Source organism: Numida meleagris, chromosome 9 (genome assembly GCF_002078875.1).
Source record: "Numida meleagris isolate 19003 breed g44 Domestic line chromosome 9, NumMel1.0, whole genome shotgun sequence".
Classification (NCBI taxonomy): domain Eukaryota; kingdom Metazoa; phylum Chordata; class Aves; order Galliformes; family Numididae; genus Numida; species Numida meleagris.
In genome coordinates, this window is record NC_034417.1 from 20138535 (window position 1) to 20160723 (window position 22189).

The 22189-nt window shown below is 41.3% G+C and overlaps 1 protein-coding gene across 1 annotated transcript in view; it reads left to right on the forward strand.

Annotated features, from left to right (window-relative positions):
• The window catches only part of IQGAP1 (IQ motif containing GTPase activating protein 1), a gene marked incomplete in the record, with an annotated part of 55569 nt that overhangs the window by 20327 nt on the left and 13053 nt on the right, over positions 1-22189 (forward strand). Inside the window, 17 exon segments of the mRNA XM_021407210.1 lie at positions 2025-2115; positions 5067-5234; positions 5627-5769; positions 6108-6278; positions 7409-7492; positions 7597-7668; positions 7763-7832; positions 9188-9396; positions 10423-10578; positions 10740-10903; positions 12095-12319; positions 14248-14388; positions 14475-14559; positions 16792-17024; positions 17812-17944; positions 18292-18394; positions 19902-20037. Coding sequence (XP_021262885.1) covers positions 2025-2115; positions 5067-5234; positions 5627-5769; positions 6108-6278; positions 7409-7492; positions 7597-7668; positions 7763-7832; positions 9188-9396; positions 10423-10578; positions 10740-10903; positions 12095-12319; positions 14248-14388; positions 14475-14559; positions 16792-17024; positions 17812-17944; positions 18292-18394; positions 19902-20037 — 2384 coding nt within the window.

Genomic DNA, 22189 nt, shown 5'->3' on the forward strand with positions numbered 1-22189 from the left:
GACTGAGAGGGATTATGGTTCAGCACAAGGCATTCTTCAGTTGTTTATGTGACGGAGAGCTGGTGTATGATGCATATTTCTCATGTGATGACCAATGAGAGAAGCGTTCAATCCTGTAATGTGTTATACCGTGTGTACCTTCTGGAAAGCCTATGACAGCAAATGCATGGGAAAGCATCGGATGATTTTGATAGTCCTTGGATTGATGACTCTGCAGGTAGAGATGACAGTCCAGGAGTTTGTTTCTTTAAGTCTTCCACCCTTCCTCAGACAGGAGTTTCTACATTGCTGAGGCAGTCATGGGACTTCTTGGGCATTCAGATAAAATTTGTCTGTTAAAGGGATGTTAGTCTCTTGAACAAAGTGTAATATAGGCATGTAAGTTTCAAACCAAAACAGAGGGTAATGTGTAGGGTATGTAAGGGAATGTTAATATTCAGTCTTGCCCTAGAACACTAACAGTGGAATATAGTGGCTCTTTTGTGCAGTGCATTTATTAATCCATGTCAGAAGTAAATGTTTCCTGTGTTGTGTTTGTACAACAGGAGTTGTTAGAGGCATGGTAATTGCTTCTTAGGATTTCTTTCCATAGTTACCTCCAGGAAGCAGCAGTGGGTGGGGAGGAGCTGTGCTTGGCAGCTACCGGACCATTGTTCATTAGGTATATTTTGGGGCTTGCTAAATGCTTGTCTCTCATAAAATGAATTTCTGTGTATAACATTATTTAATTAGGTTTCTTCAAATCCCAGCCAAAATATAAGACACGGTGTGATCAGTACTCCATAGCAAATAGTCTGTTAAAACAAAGACTCAGAACATGCTTTTACTGTTGTATATTCATATCTAGCCACAGTATATACAATGCTTTTTGATGCACTGGTGCGGAGCTCTGCAAACTTTTGTGGATGGGGACAAGAGCAGCCTGATGTAGCATTAGTTACCCATCAGTTTTTAGTTGCTGCTCATGTATGTGCGTTGCCACTTTTTAAGTTTTCCTTAAGAACTCTTTGCAGCCTTTTGCTATGGAAGGACTATTGTTAGTCCATGCTTGTGTCCACCTAGGTGGAAAAGAGTTTCTCAGAAAAGGACCTAGGAGAGGTGGTAGACACCAAACTGAATGTGAGTCGGCAGTGTGCCCTTGCTGCCTAGAAGGCTTCAGTAGAGAGGTGATCCTTCCACTCGGCGTTGGTGAGGCTGCAGCTGTACTGTGTCCAGATCTGCCCTGCCCCCCCAGTACAGGAGGCATGAAGGTACTGGAGATGGGCCAGTGCAGGGCCAGTGAGATGCCTAAGGGACTGGAGCACCTCTCCAGAGAGGAAAGCTGAGGGTGATGAGACTCTTTCATCTAGAGATGAGAAGGCTTGGAGGGAATCTCTTCAGTGTATATAAATACCTGAAATGAGGATGTAGTGAGGACAAGAGGCATTGAGTACAAACTGGGGCTCAAGAGGTTCCATTTAAACATCAGGAAGCACTTTACAGTGCAGGTAACTGAGCAGTAGCACAGGTTGCCCGGAGAGGTACTGGGGTCTCCTCCTTGAAAATGTTCCAAAGCCATCTGGACGTGGTCCGTCTTGGATAACCTGCTCTGGGTGATCCCTGCTTGAGCAAGAGGATTGTACCAGATGAGCTCAGAGGTCCCTCTCAATCTTAAATTGTTGTGTGATTTTTGTGTTCCTTGGAAAGGCACATCCTCTTTGCAAATACAGCTTTAGGACTAACCAGCACAAATTCCTTGGCGTTGGGTTGTCTTGATATTTGTTTATTAGAGTGATACCATTGATGAAATTTCTTGGTGGGAGTTCCTTTTTCTGAAAAGAGTTTTGGTCTGGTAATGCTGGAGTTGCTTCTGCTAGTCACAAATGCAGGTAACGGCCTTGTGCTGAAATTGATTAGAAAGACACTGAAATGCTTCTTGCATGCTATGAAACTGCAATTGCTCAGAACAGGTTGTTTTACTTAGCACAACCAGCGACACTCTTTTCCTCATGCTATGAATGCTTTCCTCCTCATATTCTCTTCAGGACACTCAGGATGAAACAGCTGTGCTTTGGCTCGATGAAATTCAGGATGGGATTCAGAGGGCTAACAAGGACACAGAGGAGTCACAGAGATGTAAGTTCTGTGGCAAATACTGTGATTTGTTGCCATTATCAACCAAATATTAGTCAACTAATGAAAGAATGCGAGCAAGAAATGTGAATGCGCAAAGTTAATTAAAATACAAATGTTTGCTTCAGGTGGGTGTAGAATTTTTTTCTTTCAGCTGTGAATGTCACGGTCCTTAAATTTCAATTTTTTTCTATCTTTTTGGAGGGATATGCCATTTTTCCAGTTTTGCTTGTGACTATGTTACTTCATTGGCAGGAATACCTATTGAATCTCTGTTGAATTGTTTGACATTTGCAGATAATTGTGTCTGTCTGTGGTTGAGCAATCAAGTGTGAGGATATTCGTGTGCGCAGTTCTGGTGCACATTAGCTTTTGTTTGTGTTGTGCTGTTGTCTTAGTTCTATGAAGCATTTCTCAAACTACCTCACTTTTTTCACTAAGTGTAGAAAAAAAAATATATCAATGATCACCGTTTTGACTTTAGTGCAGTTGGCAGGTCAACTAGTCCACCCACCACTGCATTCTAATATTTTATATGATACTTTTATGCTTCCAGAAGCTGAAGTAATTACTACTCTTGGCCTAACTTGGTGGTGGTGGTGTTGTTTGGCTTTTTTTTTTTTGTTGTTCCTGTATGTGCGGTTTGCTTTGCTGGTTTATATGTGATTCAGAGCGCTTGTTTTTATACATTTTTTTCAGATGTGATATTACTCTATTCCCATTTACTCTAAATTTCCAATTTTCTGTTATATTCAACATTTGCACCTGTCTGCTTGTTTTATTGGCTTGCACAGTATTTGTAAACGGATCGTTTTTTTTTCTTTAGAGTCACCTCCTTTTTTTCTTGAGACTGTTTCTTCATCTCTGGTGTGCTGTTTTTGATATTACACTGATGCTTACAGTTACCAAAAGATGCACAGACTGATTTTGCTTTGAATGGGCAGCTGTACTGGAAATGGATTTGTTTAATCTGAACCTGGGATTTCTGTGAGGGTGGTGCAGTTGTACTTCTGAAATAGATTGTGGAAAGAAACTGGAATTTCAGTCTCTGGGATTTTTAAAGCTTGGTTAGGCAATGCTCCTGATCAACTTGATTAAGCCCTGAAATTAGTCCAGCTTTGAGTGTAGACCCGGGCTAACTTGGGTTCTTACTGAATCTGTTTACATATCAGCTATGTAGAGTTCCTGGCAGAGTTGATCCTTCTCATCCTCGTTCTCATCTCAGAAATAGACTTACTTTTATGTTCATGCCTTGTCTGTCTTTGTGCTTTGTAGAAGTTTTAGAAGGGTGAAAAGTGCAGTTTCACAGAGTTTTCTTATAAAGGACCGAATGAGTTTTTGGCCATCTCTGAGGCCTGGTTCAGTTGCTTTTGATCATAGTACTTGATCACTAAATTCTCCTGTCAGCTGTCTTGGGGAAAAAGAATAAAAATAGTTGGGAGTGGTGGTGTGGTTTAACCCAACAGCAAGCACCACACGGCTGTTTGCTCACTGCTCGCTCCCACAGCAGAACGCACGGGTTGAGATAAAAACTATTTACTGAGAGTGAAAAAAAATGAAAGAAAAGGTAATTTTCTTAAAAAGTAGTAGTTTTATATAAATAATTATATATATATATATAATAAAACAAGTGATATTTAATGCAGTTGCTTACCACCTGTTGACCCATGCCCACTAGTCCTTGAGCTGCCACCCTTTCACCCGCTAATTCCCCTCCATTTTGTGGTTTCCTCACATGATGTCATGGAAGAGCTTTACCTGTCCACCTTACTCTTTGTGCATGGCAGTACCGGTGCCATTTTTCCCCTCGTTTCCCTCCTGTAGAAAAGGACGTGGGGGGCCTGGTGGATGAGAAGCTGGATGTGAGCCAGCAGTGTGCGCTTGCAGCCTGGAAGGCCAGTGATATCCTGGGCTGCATTAAAGAAGGGGCAGCCAGCGGGGAGAGGGAGCGGATTGTCCCCCTCTACTCAGCTCTTGTGAGGCCCCATCTGGAGTACCGCGTCCAGGCCTGGGGCCCCCAGTACAAGAAAGACGTGGAGCTCTTGGAATGAGTCCAGAGGAGGGCCACCAAGATGATCAGAGGGCTGGAGCACCACTCCTATGAAGAAAGGATGAGAGAACTGGGCTTGTTTAGCTTGGAGAAGAGAAGGCTCTGGGGAGACCTCATTGTGGCCTTCCAGTACTTAAAAGAAGTGTATAAACAGGAGGGGGAACGATTGTTTACGAGGGTGGACAGTGATAGGACAAGGGGGAACGGTTTCAAACTAAGACAGGGAAGGTTTAAGTTAGGTATTAGGAGGAAGTTTTTCACTCAGAGGGTGGTGACGCACTGGAACAGGTTGCCCAAGGAGGTTGTGGATGCCCCATCCCTGGAGGCATTCAAGGCAAGGCAGGATGTGGCTCTGGGAAGCCTGGTCTGGTGGTTGGCAACCCTGCATGCAGCAGGGAGGTTGACACTAAATGGTCCTTTTCAACCCAGGCCATTCTGTGATACTCTGACTAAGCTCTTTGGCAAGGCATTATGGCTTGAATGCTGTGGCAATTAAATCACAGACACTGAAGCTGTTGCATAGTGGAGTCTTTCTTGTATTCCCACTGAATGCCATGCCAAAGAACATTTGGTCAAAAGCAGGATTAAAGTACGCTTACTTGAGCCTGAATAAAATCTTCAGATACCCTTTGAACTTTGTCTGTTGTAGAGAAATATTGTTGATAAATCAGCACCATACTAGGACTAAGAGTGCAAAAATTATGTGCTGTCAGACACTGTATACAGATGGACACTGTACTAAAAAGATTGCTGTACAGCAAGTTGTCTTTTTTTAATTGGCATTTTATATATAAATACAGTAAATTATTTGTGTACGCTCACATGCTGCCTTGGTCTCTTACATTTCTTGTGAGTCACTAAATTCCTGACTGCCCAGGTAACCTGCCTCGTTGTGTTGTCAAAGTTTCCTTAGGAATTCTGGCCATTAATGAAGCAGTAGATCACGGAGATACTGGCCGTACCCTCAGTGCCTTGCGCTCGCCAGATGTTGGACTGTATGGAGTCACTCCAGAATGTGCAGAGACATACCAGCGAGAGTTGGCAGAAGTCAAGAGAAGAAAAATGGCAGCAGGTGAACCTCAAATAGCAAACTGTTTGTGCAATACATTCAAGATTATTCCCTGTAGAATGGAAGCCAGAGGGGAAAAAAAGGCCTCTGGGGAAAAGTCTTGTGTTACGGATGTCTTGTTGTTAGAATCTTGTGTCACAGGAAATTGAGGCTGCCTTGTAAACTAAGGTCTTTAATAAAGAAATAAAAAAGGGGGAAATAAAAAGTTAACAGTAAAATATTCTCTGCTTGCAGAATGTGTTCAGCTTAGGTAGTTCTTGTAGTAGTTCATTGGAGTCTCAGTCATTGCTTCTCTTGGAGGAAGGAGCCTCTGTATATGCATTTCCTTCTTGTAGTATTTGTGTGAGGAAGATAGGCACATCTGCTTTCGACATAACTGCAGTTTCTGCTTTTAGGAGGCAATGGCAGTGAATGGGTGAAACACTGGGTGAGAGGAGGCTATCATTATTATCATAACCTGAGGACCAAAGAGGGAGGATGGGATGAACCAACCGAATTTGTACAAAATGACACACAGCTGTCACGGGAGGAGATACAGGTAGAGTACATGCTCTTTTTCTCTTAAGTTGAAGTTGCCACCATTTCAGTCATTATTGCAACTTTAAGAGATAGTGTTTCGCCACAATAGTAATGTTTACAAGGTTTTGTGGCTTCTTTCACAGTTCATTGTCTACCTTTGCTTGTCAAAACCTCTTTGTCCTATTGCAGAAAATTTGTTCTGTTGATAAAGATGTACACACTGTGGTGTTGCTGTTTACTGAAAAGCAACTTGTAAGTTTCTCTTGAGCACAATACAGAAGCTGCTGTGTAACATCCCATTTCTTGCATCTTTGTTCTCTCTTCCTGGATCTTCTTCCTACCATAACGCTAATCCAGAGCACTATATCTGGAGTCACGGCAGCGTACAACCGAGAGCAGTTGTGGCTGGCCAATGAGAACCTGATTGTGAAGCTTCAGGCTTGTTGCCGGGGCTATCTTGTTCGTCAGGAATTCAACTCCAGAATGAGTTTTTTGAAGAAACAAGTTCCAGCCATCACTTGCATCCAGGTATGAAATCCCTCAATTCTGTTCGAAACTTGTACTTGTCAGTTGCTCTCTATACACACAGTTATTGACTAGTTTTGTTCAACTAAACAGTTGCCACACACAATTATCTTCTCTTCGTTTTGCAAATTATTGAGAGGCATTTCTGTCTCCCTGAGAATCTCTGTATATAATTTACTTCTCTTTGTGATACATGAGCAATAAACTCTCCTCAAGCAGAACTGCAGAGAGAACAAACATGTCTGAGGTATCTTTACCTATGGTTTCATCGTCTGTTTCAGTGTTTTGGAAATAGGACAATATGAAGTATGTCATAGGTCTTTATGTTAGTAATTTCTCATCACATGGTATTATCGCTGTGATTCCTCATGAACTGAAGAGAGGCAGCACGGCTTTCAGCATACCTGATTAAGAGTCCCTTTCTCTTCTCGTTTGTCCGGGGGTTTGGAGAATTGAGGATGTGAAACGGATGGTGTGATTATTCAGCATAAGGTTGGACACACTTGCAGGAGAGCAATGAAAAATCTTTCTCTAGAGTTGTAACTGAAATGTTTGCAAGTGAAATATAAGCTTTGCACTCTGTTACCACTTTATTTGACCTGTGTATCTGTGTTTGTTCCTGCGTAGGTAGCACACGGTCTGCCTGTAACAAAGAAAAGAACCCCACAACCAATCCTCCCACTTGTGAAAGTAGCACTCTATCCCATTAAATGTAGTCCAATCCCTTGTCTAATTTCTGTTTCAAGAATCCACAGTAGTAGAGAGTCCACTCTGAAGGCTTATGATTCTACATTGCTCTTCTCTCCAGCAGCAGCATCTGCCACGTGACTCTCATGTAGAAGAATTTCTGTGCGTTTGGTGATTTAGTTACGTATTTGTTCTCTGGCTGTGTTTCTGAAGGCCCACACTCTTCATGGGGGTGATCTCAAGTCTCACGATGACAGTTGATGGAATAAATAGTTAATGCTTCACTGCGTATCTCCTACAGCATATATCTTGTAAGATGAGCATGTCTCCATTCCATTTTATTTAGCGAAAAGGAAGTGGAAGCTGAGCAGCAGAAAGAAGCTTAGAATTGTAATTACTTCTCTTTAATTTGAAAAGTAATGTAAGTGCTCATTTTCTGTTTTCAGTCCCAGTGGCGTGGCTATAAACAGAGGAAGGCATATCAAATCCGTTTGGATTACCTACGAGCACACAAGGACCAAGTAGTGAAGGTAGCAAAGGCTCTCTGATTTTTTTTTTTTTTGGTAAACATTTTGGGTAGCAGTATTTGTGGAAAAGTCTTTTATCTGACCTTTTTTGGTATTCTTTCCTATAGATTCAATCAATGACCAGGATGTATCAAGCAAGAAGGCGTTACAGAGATCGCCTGCAGTATTTCAGAGACCATGTAAGAGACTGTTAAATGAATTTAGTATCTGACTTTTTTTTTTTACTCTTCCCTAAATGAGTTTAAGTGGCTGTTTTTTTTTTTTAAATTCTAGATAAATGATATTATAAAAATTCAAGCTTTTATCCGAGCAAACAAAGCACGAGAAGACTACAAAACCCTCAGTAAGTATTGCCGAAAGAATAAAACTAATATGCTTTGAATCTCTATTTCCAAGATAATATTGTTAGCATGATCTGTCACATCAAGACAGTTATGAAGATCAATTGGGATGAAGTTGGTAAAGTGGTGCAAAGAGTAGGTAGGTGGTTGCTCTGTCTGAAGGAAAAATTTCTTCTGGCTGAGGGAATAGAGTGCAAGTTTGCTGATGGCACAAAACTGGGAGGAGTGGCTGACACTCCAGAAGGTTGTGCGGCCATCCAGTGAGACCTAGGCAGGCTGGAGAGTTAGGCAGGGATAAATTTAATGAAATAGAGCAAGGGCAAGTGTAGAGTCTTGCATCTGGGCCAGAGAAACCCCAGGTACCAGTATAGGTTGGGGACTGGCCTGCTGGAGAGCAGCATAGGGGGAAGGGACCTGGGGGTTCTGGTGGACAGCAGGAGGACCCTGAGCCAGCACTACGCCCTTGTGGCCAAGAAGGCCGATGGCATCCTGGGGTATATGAGACGGGGTGTGGTTAGTAAGCCGAGAGAGGTTCTCCCCTTCTACTCTGCCCTGGTGAGACCGCATCTGGAATACTGTGTCCAGTTCTGGGCCCCTCTGTTCAAGAAGGACAGGGAACTGATTGAGAGAGTCTGGCACAGAACAACAAAGATGAAGGGAGTGGAGCATCTGCCTGATGAGGAGAGGCTGAGGGAGCGGGATCTCTTTAGCTTGGAGAAGAAGAGACTGAGGAGTGGCCTCATTAATGTTTATAAATATGTGAAGGGTGAGCATCAGGAGGATGGAGCCAGACTCTCCTCAGTGACATCCAGTGATAGGATGAGGGGCAATGGGTGCAAGCTGGAACATAGGAGGTTCCACATAAGTATAAGAAAAAACTTCTTCACAGTAAGGGTAATAGAACACTGGAACAGGCTGCCCAGAGAGGTTTGTGGTATCTCCTCTGGAGACATTCAAAACCCACCTAGATGTGTTTGTGGGTGACCTAATCTAGGTGTTCCTGCTCCGGCAGGAGTGTTGGACTAGATGGACCTTTCGAAGTCCCTTCCAATCCCTGACATTCTGTGAAAACTTGATTCCTAATAGTACTTTTCCTGCTGAGAAATAGAAGAACAGATCTTGAGGTAAGTTCAGAAATGTGGACCACCCTAAGCTGATACTTACTTCATTCCATAGTGTTGACTTCTGTCATGATTTATTCCATACAAGAAATTCCAGATGTTGTCAGAAGTTATTCAGACACATTGGTGTTAATTTTGTCCTGGACTGGCTGCTGCTTGATATGCTGTCTACATATAGATAACACACACATTAATTTATGTTTCCTGTCCTCTGATGTTTTGTCACTTACTTTTAGTTAATGCTGAAAACCCCCCTATGGCTGTGGTTCGGAAATTTGTCCACTTGCTTGATCAGAGTGACCAAGATTTTCAGGAGGAGCTTGAGCTAATGAAACTGCGTGAGGAAGTTGTAACCTTGATCCGATCTAATCAGCAGTTGGAAAATGACCTCAATCTCATGGACATCAAGATTGGACTGCTAGTGAAAAACAAAATTACACTGCAGGTAGGAAATGTACTGCTGGGAGACCAACAGAATGAATTGAGGCCAGTGGCAGTTAGTTTGCGTGAAGAGCTCCTGGCCTTGGGTCCCTGTTGCTCAGATTCAGTGGAAAATATTCCCTCAGACTTACAGATTTTCCTCCCAGTAAGTTCATGCTCTGTTTCACTTACTAGTATGTATCCCTAGAAAGACCATTGTAGAAGAAGCAGCAAATCTTCAAGCATTTTTAAAGTGAACAAAACACCAGAAAAGAAACCACTCCAGACCAAGTGAAAGCAACAGATCGTATGCTTGAAGGCTTTGAGAATTGTTTTGTTGTTCACTTGTGGTTAAATTAGTCATGAACTTGCACAATTTAATTTCTCCTATTTTGGATGCTGTAACCGAGGGGGAGGTGATTTCAGAGCAGGAAATGTACTCAGGCCACTCAGCATTCGCTGATTGATGGAAGCCCCTTCTCTCACTTTGCTGACGATGAATTTCAAAAAAAACAACAACGTTGCTGATGCAGTGGTGCCTTTCTTTTATTCAAGCTGAAGTTCTGCTCAGCTTTTCATTTGGCCCCGAATAGCATGGCGCTAGGCTTGACCCAGTGTAAAATCTGAAGCGTAGCAGTAAAGTTCAGTTCCAAAGGAGGCTCCAGCTCTTGGGGGGCTGATGCTGGCAGCAAAAGGTGCCATCGTTCTCAGAGTGCGTAGAGGTCGTGAGGCAGCAAAATATAAAACAGGAATTGAGGCTTTAAGGCCAGCTTAGAAAGAAAGGTGTTTTCAAGCATCTTCAGGTTGCTACCAGCTCTGATAGTAATTATTGCTCAGAGCAATAAGCCCTTCTAGGCTTCTCAACAAACTCAGGAATTCAGGGACAAAACGGAGAAATCACTGCTATAACAGATAATGTTTCACTTCATTAGCTCCTGATGTACCTCAACTCTGACTTTTCCATGTGCAAGGAAGTGCGCTCTCAGGTGCAGCTTTTTCCAACACTGCATGTTATTTAAATGTGGAATCTGCCCCTGTCTGTTCTTTCCAGGACGTTGTGTCTCATAGCAAAAAGCTTACGAAGAAGAACAAGGAACAGCTCTCTGACATGATGATGCTGAATAAGCAAAAGGGAGGTTTGAAAGCATTGAGCAAAGAGAAGAGGGAAAAGCTGGAAGCCTATCAGCATCTTTTCTACTTACTTCAGGTACGCAGCTTCTTGTGCTGCTCCTAGACCACTCGTCTTGTCATAGACACTTGTATGTATTGGCACAGTCTTTACTTATGCACTGTGGTGTTGAGGCATTGTTCTTTGTGGCACTAGCCTTTGTGGACACTTGCACTAAGTTGTTTTTCTTCTTGTTTTAGACTAACCCAACATACTTGGCCAAGCTGATTTTTCAGATGCCTCAAAACAAATCCACAAAGTTCATGGATTCAGTCATCTTCACGCTGTATAACTATGCGTCCAATCAAAGAGAGGAATATCTGTTGTTGCGGCTTTTCCAAACAGCATTGCAGGAAGAGATCAAGTATGTTGTAGCATATGACACAGCCCTGCTGTTGCATCAGTTTTGACAGTTTTTAGAATTGAAGCAGTTCTCGTGTGATATCCCATGCTAATTTGCAGATAGTGCTTAACTGTCCCTGTGTTCTGCTCGTCCTGTTTCACGTTAGTCCTTTCTGTAATTTGGAAAGGAGGAATTAAATTTGTTCATTAGGAATAAAAAAGCCTGCTTTGCAGAGGGGTTGGACTCGATGATCTCTAGAGGTCTCTTCTACCCCCTACAACTCTCTGATTCTGTGAATAAAGCCTTTTTACTTTAGTCCATACTTTACCACTCAACAAGGCACTATTTTTGACCTAATGCAACACCTTCCTAAAATTCAGTCCAATCTAAATTCTCTAATATCTGATTACAAAATTTTGAAGCAGACTGCAAAGTCAGGCTTTAGAGACCAGAGATGGAGCTCACACGATGGGCACTGGATTTTCAAAAACTGATGAGGATGCTGAAAATCAGATACTTTATGGTTTGGCTTTTTTACTGGCAGTCTGACTTAAACATTCTGGCTGTCTGTAGGCATATTTTAGCTGATTGGACCTTAGGAGCTTGGTGTTTATGACTAATATTCTTTATGATACAGAGCTGCACAACTTGCTCTGAAGACCAAATACACATAATGTTGGAGGAGATTATGCGTTTTTTAATGCGTTTTAAGTATGAAAATGGTATGTGCCCTCAAACAGATAATGTCTAAAAGAGATTTATTTACATGGAGTAGTAGTTCAGGAAAATGTATATGCTTTATTCTCTGCTGCTGGATTTCCCATAGCTGTATACAACAAATGGCTTTTGTTGCTGATCGCTTACTTGCTTATTTTAAATACTGACAGAAGACAGTTCTTCTGCCTATCTAAAACACCGTTTGCTTCCTTTGTATTTTTCAGTTGTACTCTCAAACAGAATGTACAACTGGATATACATTCATTGTCATAGAGATGTCTACTGGCAAATCGTGCTGGATTTCCCAAATGGAGGCCATAATCTTCCTTGCCTCCTTGAGAAATGTTCCTGTATTATTTTTATATGGCATTGTATGTTACTACTGTATTGAGATTTTATTACAAATTCATTATCTGTTTCCCAAGGGTGATGCAGAGAAGCGTGACTAATGATGACTTCTGTGTACCTCATTCTTCATATTAATTCTTCCTTCAGATCAAAAGTAGACCAAATACATGAAATTGTGACTGGAAATCCCACAGTGATTAAAATGGTTGTAAGTTTCAATCGTGGTGCCCGTGGTCAGAATGCCCTGAGGCAGATCCTGGCGCCAGTTGTGAAGGAAATAATTGACGACAAATCACTCAATATCAAAACTGATCCAGTGGATATTTACAAGTCCTGGGTTAACCAGATGGAATCTCAGACTGGTGAGGCCAGGTACGGAAGCTGTTACTACTATGTTTTTCCTGAAAGTTGCTCAGCTGTTCTGCGTTGCTCTGTTAATTGTTCTGAACCACCCTTGGCTTCGCTGCATGCATCTGTTCAATTAATACCAGCTTTTTTCATCATCTTGCAATAGCTTTTTTCTGAAAGGTATCAAGATCATGTTCTGACAGTGGTGCTGAGGGTATTGGTAGGTAATCTCATTAGGAAGTGGAAGAAGAAATGCATTTTGTTTTTTGCCTGTGTTGAATCAGTAATTAGCTATGAGATGTCTTCTAAGCTAGAAGACATTATTGGGAGAGAAAGTACCCAGGGATCAGTTCCATGTCAAACTTTGTTCAGTCTTTTTCCATTTTGTATATAGCTAGTACAGACACAGGTATTTTTTGCAAGAGAACAAAACCTGTTTTACTGGAGAATAAGCATAACATTGTGGTTTCTTTTGGTCCTAATATCTTCCTAACCTTAATACTTCAACCCTCTCTTTATTCCAGGTAACCAGGTCTCCCATTTCTCTCTTCTAGAAAGGGCTCGTGTTTTCCCTAGTTTTCCTTTTGTCACCGATGTTACTTACAGAAGCTTTTATTATTGCCCTTAACATCCCTGGCCAGACTTAATTCTATCAGGGCTTTACCTTTCCTAACCCCATCCCTGGCTTTTCAGACAATTTCTGTATAGTCCTCCCAGGCTTGCTGTCCTTGTGTCTGTCCTGTGTAGTCTTCCTGGCTGTGCTTGAGTTTGTCCAGGAGGCTTGCACGCCTCCTAGCATTTTTGCCTGACTTCCTCTTAGTTGGTATGCATCACTCCTGAGATTGCAGGAGGAGGTCCTTGAATATCAACAAGCGTTGTTCGGCCCTTATTCCCTCCAAGGCTTTATCCTGCACTGCTCTACCAAGCATATCTCTGAAGGGGTAGAAGTCTGCTCTCCTGAAGCCCAGGGAAGTGAACTTGCTGTGCCCCGTCCTTGTTGCCCCGAGGGTCTTGAATGCCAGCATGTCATGGACGCTGCAGCTATGGCTGCCCTTGAGCTTTACATTCCCTACTAGCCTTTTCTTATTGGTGAGAATGAGGTCCAGCTTGGCACCTCTCCTCTTTGGCTCCTTTATCACTTGGAGAATGAAATTCTTATCAGTGCATTATAGGAACATCTTGGATTGCTTGTGCCTGGCTGGGCTTGTTCTTCCAACAAGCACTGGGGTGGTGTGGACCAGGGCTTGTGAACGTGCAGCTGTTCCTGTCTGCCCATAGAAGGTCTCATCCACTCAGTCATCTTGGGTGGTTGGCCTGTAGACTCCCGCTATGTCATCTGTCCCTGTCCTCCGTTTAGTCCTGATCTATAAAGTCTTGATCGGCTCCTCAACCATCCCTAAGCAGAGTTCTGTGTGCTTCATTCTGGGTTTCTTTTTCTGTTAGTGCTTGATGTTCGCTAGATTTTGAGGATCCTGTTGTTTGTTGTTGTTGTTGTTGTTTTTGTTTTTAACATATTAAAAAAGAAGTGTGGAACAAAAAATTCTATAAAGTAAAAGCCAGCTCTCACAATGCAGCATGTTGCATGAGTTGTTATCTTAACATTGAAATGTGCAGCTTGCATTTTCACTGATTTATTTGCAACCTGAGGTACTACTACATGTCACAGATGACACTTTTTTAACTTGGAGAGCATGTCTGCATGCTGGACAAAAAGATACAGTTTTGAGTTAGCTGGGCCGTTTCTCACAATGGCTATTGCAGGGGCAGCAGAGGATGTGATGAGAACTCCGTAGCTCTTTCAGTGCCTAGAATCTTAATTAAAGTTAACGCACAGCTCTTGGCAGCCGAGTGAATGTGGGCTTGCTTCTGTGTCAAGCTTGAAATTCTGCCTGGCTGACAGAAATATGTTAGACTGAGGAGTACTCACCTTCACATTTGACTTTTTCAAATAGCAAATTGCCATACGATGTTACACCTGAACAAGCTCTAAATCATGAAGAGGTGAGGACGCGCCTGGATGCCTCAATCAGAAATATGAAGACAGTGACAGACAAGTTCCTGTCTGCCATCGTTAGTTCAGTTGACAAAATCCCGTAAGTCTGGTGTATCACTGCATTATCCTGTAGAAGTTGGTGGTTCGTCCTTGCGGAAATCTCACTTCCTTTTATTTCCTTCAAAGTTATGGAATGCGTTTCATCGCCAAGGTACTGAAAGACTCCCTGCATGAGAAGTTTCCCGATGCTGGTGAGGATGAGCTCCTGAAGGTGAGGAGCTGAACAACTTTGTGAATAATTGCCAGCCAAGCTGACTGTAGCAAATGCATCTCATTATTCTTTATTGGGTGTGCATGTGCGGAGAAGTCTATGTAAAGCTATATACAGGTTATTTGTTGTTATGGATATAAAATATTTTGCATTGTGCTTTGGATTGCTAGATTCCTGTATGCCAAATGGGATGTAATACAACGTTCAGAAGAAGTCATCCTGTTGCTTCTCCTTTTGCTTTTAATATCTTGGGCGTTGTGCCCTCTAGGTTTCTTGACTTGGGATACTCTTGCTCCTGGAGAGTAGACCTTGGTTTTGCTGGTACGATCTGAGCCACTTGCTCTTTTCTTAAAGAGACAATGTCAAGTTAAAAGGTCTGTATGCAAAATTCTGATATTCTCACTTCCCTTACCTGTAATACCCTAGGATATGGTAGCTGCAACAACATATATAGTGTTGCTTTTCATGATGTCTAGGTGGTTTTGTATTGTACATTACTTCGGTGGATTTGGAGAACTAAAAGGATTCTAATAGTAGATGTTTCCAAATGAGCACAGCATTGTGGCTTTCATTGAAATTTTGTCCTGGCTTTTTGTTATTTTAAGGGTCTTTATGTCTGTGAATGTTCTGCTTATTAATAAAACAAAGTTTGGATCTTAGGATACTTGACACAGTCTCTTTAAGCTTCTCTGTCTCTGCTTCATTACACAGTAATTACCAATCTGAATGCTGTTTTCTTCTCTCTTCTAGTTCTGTGCTTTCCCACTCTGAGGCATCGGTTCTTTCTGTGCAGGTGAATTAATTGTTGTCCATCTGTAAACTTAGGTGGAAAACTGCAGTTTTCATTAATCTTTGTGGAAACAATGTAATGGTCCACATGAAACTCAAAACTGCAGCTGTGTGCAGTGTGTGCTTGTAGATTTGTTAGGGCCTGAAACTACGCGTACAACATACTGTTCTTGTCTTCCTACTACAAGTTTTAATATTATTAATATGATTTCTCTCACAAATGTATTCCTTATGACTGGTAGTGAACAGTTTTGACAGTTGTGATCACGTGACATAGTCTGGGATAGTACAACAGGAGCTTGCATGAAACAATTGTCAAAACCATAACCTTTCTGAAAGCAGTTAATTTCTGGGACAGCTTAGCAATCTTTTTTTTCTGTTTTCATCTGTTTCTTCACACCTCTCATCTCTTCTGTCCATTCAAATCACATGTGAGGCAGGAGAAGCCAAGATTCTGTGACTTGGCTCTCTGCAAATGTATGTGAAACACTAGAAAATACTAAAGTATGTGGTGTGAGAACTTTTGCTGTACGTCAGCATGCTGGGCTAATTCCTTCTTGTCGCTGGAATTACTGTAGGCAAAATATCAAATACAGGTTAGAAGTATATATATGAGCGTGTGGATAACGTGACATCTTTATCTTTGGTTCCTCAGAGTTTATTGCTGCTCGCTTTTAACTAGGTAAATTGGATTTTGAAATGTCAAACACCTCTCATCTTCTGTACTTCTGAGTTTCTTACCTCTGGGTTAAATGGTTTCTCATTTACTCCCAGTTGTTTTTAATTGGGGGTCTGTAGCTGAAGGTTCTGCTGGTTTATCGAGGAGTTATTCTGAAAGAGAAAAGGACTTTGGAAAAGGGGCAGAAAGTAGCTGCTGTTTTCTCAATTTAGCTCCTTGGTTTGTTGTGCTTCACCACTTTTACTTTGTTGGAGATGGTCAATTCTGCACACTTCTGTTAAGAATTAGCTCATATCCCTTAATGAGACTGCAGCGCCAGGTTTCTCTATACTGTAGTTGTTCTGCCTTCTGTTAGACTAAATTATGTTTAATTCTTGTAATAATTTTTCTTATGTTCATGTAATTAATTAGTAACTTCTAATGTTGCCTGCCTGTATATTTTTATAAGTCAACTTTGAAAATCTTTATGCGTAGGAATATCTGCAGTTGTATTGTCCTGGAACTAGTAGTGCTCAGTCTTAGGGCTTTATGTTGACAGGGTGTATATTTATTTATTTATATTTCGTTTAACATTGCAGATTCTTTGGGATAGCATGTGCTTGCACATGGCAGCACAGTAGACCCTGTATCTTGAATGGGGCCTACAGTTCACAGGAAAGCAATTTGTCAGAACTCATTCAGAGTAGTTTCAGTAAAACTCAGTGGAGGCCTATACAATTGTTTCTTCATGTGTTTTTTTTTTTTTTCTCATCAACTTTTCCTAGATTGTTGGCAACTTACTCTATTATCGCTACATGAATCCAGCCATTGTTGCACCAGATGCATTTGACATAATTGATCTTTCAGCTGGAGGTCAGCTGACCACAGATCAACGAAGAAACCTTGGTTCTATTGCAAAGATGCTGCAGCATGCTGCGTCCAATAAGATGTTCATGGGAGACAACGCACATCTAAGCATCATTAATGAGTACTTGTCACAGTCATACCAGAAATTCAGGTAGAAGACTTCACCTGATTAAGTTGAGAAGTTTGGCAGAGGATAATGTTGCAAACAAAAAGGGATGATGAATTTTAAACATGATAAATTCCATCTCTGTCAAATAGGAAGTCTGTTGAAAATAAGAGATTGCACTCCAGGCTTCCACAAGCATCGATAATAATGGCATATAGAATGTGTACCTGGAATTTTTGAACTATATATAGTGTATGAATGAGATGGTCAAAACTCTTGGCTTGGCATACAAGTCTCCAGGGTAAAAGTTGTTTTTCTGTGTGTTTATTATAATATTCTGGCCATGAACAACTAGATTGGGCATGCATTCTTTCCTGTGTGAACTTCAGTTCTCTGTATGAAAACTGGATTGCACTTTGGAATAAAACAGACTGGAATTTAGCTGTTTGTGTAATAAGATGACAATTCTTGAATGAAGAGCTTATGTATACCTTTCATCTTTTGGAATAAAGAAAACTGGAGATGGCTGGGAGTGAGGATTATGATTGCAGCTAAGACAGAAGAATGGGTGAACAAGGTCATTCAATCCATAGACTTGTCCTGCAGATGCGGACAATGAGCTAATGCCAACATGGCCAGTGTTAAGAACTGAATTTTCTAGGTTACTTTTGATAAACTGTAGCTTGTCAAATTGTAGTATGCTTGGGTATCATAGTTTAGAGAAGAGTAACTTTACTTTGGATTATCATGGGGAGCTGATGCTCTTGGTAGGCCCTGTGACTCAGAGGTATGCTGATTTATCGTTTTTCCTTTTTTCTTTTCTTTTTTTAAGACGCTTTTTTCAGGCTGCTTGTGAGGTTCCTGAATTGCAAGATAAATTTAATATTGATGAATATTCTGACTTGGTGACTCTCACTAAACCAGTTATTTATATTTCTATTGGTGAAATCATCAATACGCACACTGTAAGTATCCATCAGTCACAGTTGCTCCTTATAAGCAGTCCTTATACAGAAAATGCTGCTTCTGTTGAAACCTGAAGTAACCAAATCTAAAAATGAAAGCTTTTGTTTGACTGTGGAGTGCAAGAGCTTGTAAGTTTTCAGAATTTAGTGATTTGCTAGTGTTTAAGTTTATTTCGGAAGCATCTGAGTATATGATAATGGCACAACTTTGAGTGGTGATGTTGCAGATTCAGAATTCAGTGAAGGTAAGATCTTTTTCTAAAAGATACTAGCATAAAGTAATGTAATTTCACTGTGTAGAAAAGGATTTATGATTAACAACATAATTTATTTTTCTATTCATCTAGCTGCTCTTAGACCATCAAGATGCAATTGCTCCCGAACATAATGATCCAATTCATGAGTTGTTGGATGATCTTGGAGAAGTTCCTACAATTGAGTCCTTAATAGGTGATCTGTTTTACTTCAGAATTATGCAGTATTACCTTAGATGATTTGAAATGCAGTAAAGAAACTATGAAAAGGAATAATCAGCGGTCATTTGGAAGTGTGTGCTCTAGAAGAGCAGAATATTTGTTCCGGTTTATTCTTCTGACTGCAGAACTTGTTACCCCCCGGAAAAAAATATGCCCGGCTTCTTTCTTTTCTCGTCTCCAAACACCTTATGTCACACCACTCCCATTTCTAGAAGATGAACAGAAATTTTGGAATGTGATCTTTGTTCCCTCGTGTTGGAGCCGTTTCTTTGTGCATCCCAGCTTATTTGCAAAGGTCTATCCACTGTCTGGAGATCTGTGTTCCTTAAGAGTTTAGTAATAAGTATATTAAGTGACACGTGTCGCACAGGAGAAATGCAATCTTTGGCATATGGATGAAAAACTTTTTTTCCCTCCTTTTGAATGTATTGATTAGTGAATATCTGATAAAGGAACAATAGGAATAGGAAAAAAAAATCTTTGTTTTTTTTGAGTTGGAGGGAGGAACAATCTAACTTCACTGTTACTAATCCGTGGAAGTTTTCTAGAAACAGGATCCAAGCCAAGTTTAGTGCTTCACCATATAAAAAATGAAAAATTTACACAAGCCTGTTTTTCTTTGGTTTTTATATTACAGCTGTTGTAAGCATGAAATCTAGTCTGCAGGCCTTGGGGCATGGATGGACACAGCTTTCAAGAGAATGCATTGACATCAAAATAGTTACCTTGAAGTTGCTTCTTAAGAAAAGTTAGAACTTTTTAAAGGAGTGATTGCAAGCATGTTTTCTGAGCGCGCACAAAGAACAGAAGTGTTATGTGAGAGAACCCAGACCTTGAGTTTAACTAGAATTTACCCTCTTTCACCATTTCATTTCTCCTGTTTGTATTTGATTGCAGCGGTTAATGTCAGAGTTGAATTTTTCTGCAGCCCTTTAAAACGTGGGCATGGGAGAGGGGGCAAAAAAGCAACCTAACAACTGTTCCTATGAGAATTCAGCCACAGTTGGAACAAGAAAAATTCCTTTTGACAGGGTGGCTTACTTTGTTTAGAAGAATTACAGGCTTGGTCACTAAGAGGGTCTTTATTTTTAGATTGGAAAATTCATTCTATTGAAAGCATGAACAGAGGGGCACACTGCTATTTTAATTTATAAAGTATTACTGGCAGGCCAGCTTCTCTTCTTTGTAGAGAGTGAGATATTGAGAAACAGTGTGGAATACACATAAATCCTTCAGGTATACAAACTAGAGATTATGTGGTGCCTTTCTGGTGTGTGAATAGTCTCAATTTTGTGGAAAAAAAAAGTCTGATATATTTAAGATGATGTTTTTAAAAGCTCTTACTGGCATATGACAAATTTGATGGTAAACGGTGTAGTTTTTCTGTAGTCTGTTACATGGTGGGAAAAAAAAACAGAGATGTAGCAGTCAAGAATGTAAAGAATATGAGGTAATCTGTAAAATCTTTTTCCACTTGACAGGGGAAGGGTGTGGCAATGTTAATGACCCGAACAGGGAGATGCTAGCAAAGACGGAGGTTTCTCTTACACTCACTAATAAATTTGATGTTCCTGGTGATGAAAATGCAGAGATGGATGCTAGGACAATTCTGCTGAAGTAAGTGAGAGATAAACTACCCGGTATATTTCTCAAGAGAAGAGGGAGAGTAGAACCTGGATTTTCACATTGTTCGGTTTGTGAAAGAGAACTGAAGTTTAAATTAAGCAAATGTGGTACTGTTACTCAAAATACGCTGAGATTGTAGCCATTTCCTTTAAATCCTGCAGCTGTTAAATTTGTTCTTGCTAGTTCTTTGTCACTGTAGAATTTGTCACACTTTACAAGTGTATCTGTGATGATTCTGGAGGAGAAAAATTACCAGAAAAGAAAATATTCCTGTTGTGAGGAAGTCTGACAGCAGTAGTTAGCAGTTAGCAGTTACTTGCATGTGAATGATTTGTTAGGATTGTTGTAAATAACCCATAGCATTCATCACAATTTAGTTTTAACTCTGAAGTCTATTGATGTAAAATTAAGATGTAGTCCTATTTGTGTTGCCTGACCGATGCCCTGTGCAAATATTTTCAGTAGAATACGTGTGACATGAGGAAATTCTATGAGTAACAGAATGTCTAGCATACATGATGCTGTACTGCTAAAAATTGCTAGCTCTTAGAGAGCCAGCTGATTTATTTAGCCTCGGAGCAGAATGTGTCTGTATCCTGTTAGTGAAGCAGGAGACGATGACGGTAATTTATGATACTCTCCCTTTAGCCTTTTCCCTGCTGTGGGAAATATCTCCTGTTACTCGCCTTTCCTTAGTTTACAATGCGCTTCCGTTCCCTCTACACTCTATGTCCTCCACACTTGACTCTGAAATAAATAGTTTTTTGGGTAATAGAGGTGTTAGTAGCCTGATAGAAAGAGCAACGGACAGTCAGTGATTTCGTTGTTGTCAGACTCTTTTTGTCTGGGAGAACTTCGTACTAATACTGACTTCTGGCTAGTTTTAAGCAAGTGCCTGTTGCTGGGATGTATAGAGCAGCTACCTGATGTTGTTACGTATTCACATACTCTGATGCACTCCTGCTCTGATGCCAGGTAGCTTAGCTGAGGGTTCATCAGGTCAACTTACACTTGGCCTAGATGGAGCAATGATCTCTCAGAAGAAAATTATATATCTAATCTAAAAATATTTTTACATTAACTGAGCTTCTTGAAATATATGCCAGTTATTTCCCTGTGCACCAGAAGAAGGTGACACTGATTTCAAAAGCATTTACCAGATGTACTTGAAATCGTCTATGATGTGAATGATAAGGAGGGTGTTGATGCAATTTGTTATGCCAGAAATAATTATAGGTTGATTGCACAGTATTGAAGGCACACTTTGGTGTTGTCATCTGGCTCAGGAACACGGTTGCCTCAGACTGGGCACTGACTGTATGATTAAGCCACAGATCTTGATTCTGAGATCATAGAATCACAGAATGGCCTGGGTTGAAAAGGACCATTTAGTGTCAACCTCCCTGCTGCATGCAGGGTTGCCAACCACCAGACCAGGCTTCCCAGAGCCACATCCTGCCTTGCCTTGAATGCCTCCAGGGATGGGGCATCCACAACCTCCTTGGGCAACCTGTTCCAGTGCGTCACCACCCTCTGAGTGAAAAACTTCCTCCTAATACCTAACTTAAACCTTCCCTGTCTTAGTTTGAAACCGTTCCCCCTTGTCCTATCACTGTCCACCCTCGTAAACAATCGTTCCCCCTCCTGTTTATACACTTCTTTTAAGTACTGGAAGGCCACAATGAGGTCTCCCCAGAGCCTTCTCTTCTCCAAGCTAAACAAGCCCAGTTCTCTCATCCTTTCTTCATAGGAGTGGTGCTCCAGCCCTCTGATCATCTTGGTGGCCCTCCTCTGGACTCATTCCAAGAGCTCCACGTCTTTCTTGTACTGGGGGCCCCAGGCCTGGACGCGGTACTCCAGATGGGGCCTCACAAGAGCTGAGTAGAGGGGGACAATCCGCTCCCTCTCCCCGCTGGCTGCCCCTTCTTTAATGCAGCCCAGGATATCACTGGCCTTCCAGGCTGCAAGCGCACACTGCTGTCCCATGTCCAGCTTCTCATCCACCAGGACCCCCCAGGTCCTTCTCCATAGGGCTGCTTTCAGGTCGATCTTTCCCCGGTTTGTGTAAATACCTGGGATTGCCCTGGCCCAAGTGCAGCACCTTGCATTTGGCCTTGTTGAACCTCATTAGCTTCACATGGGC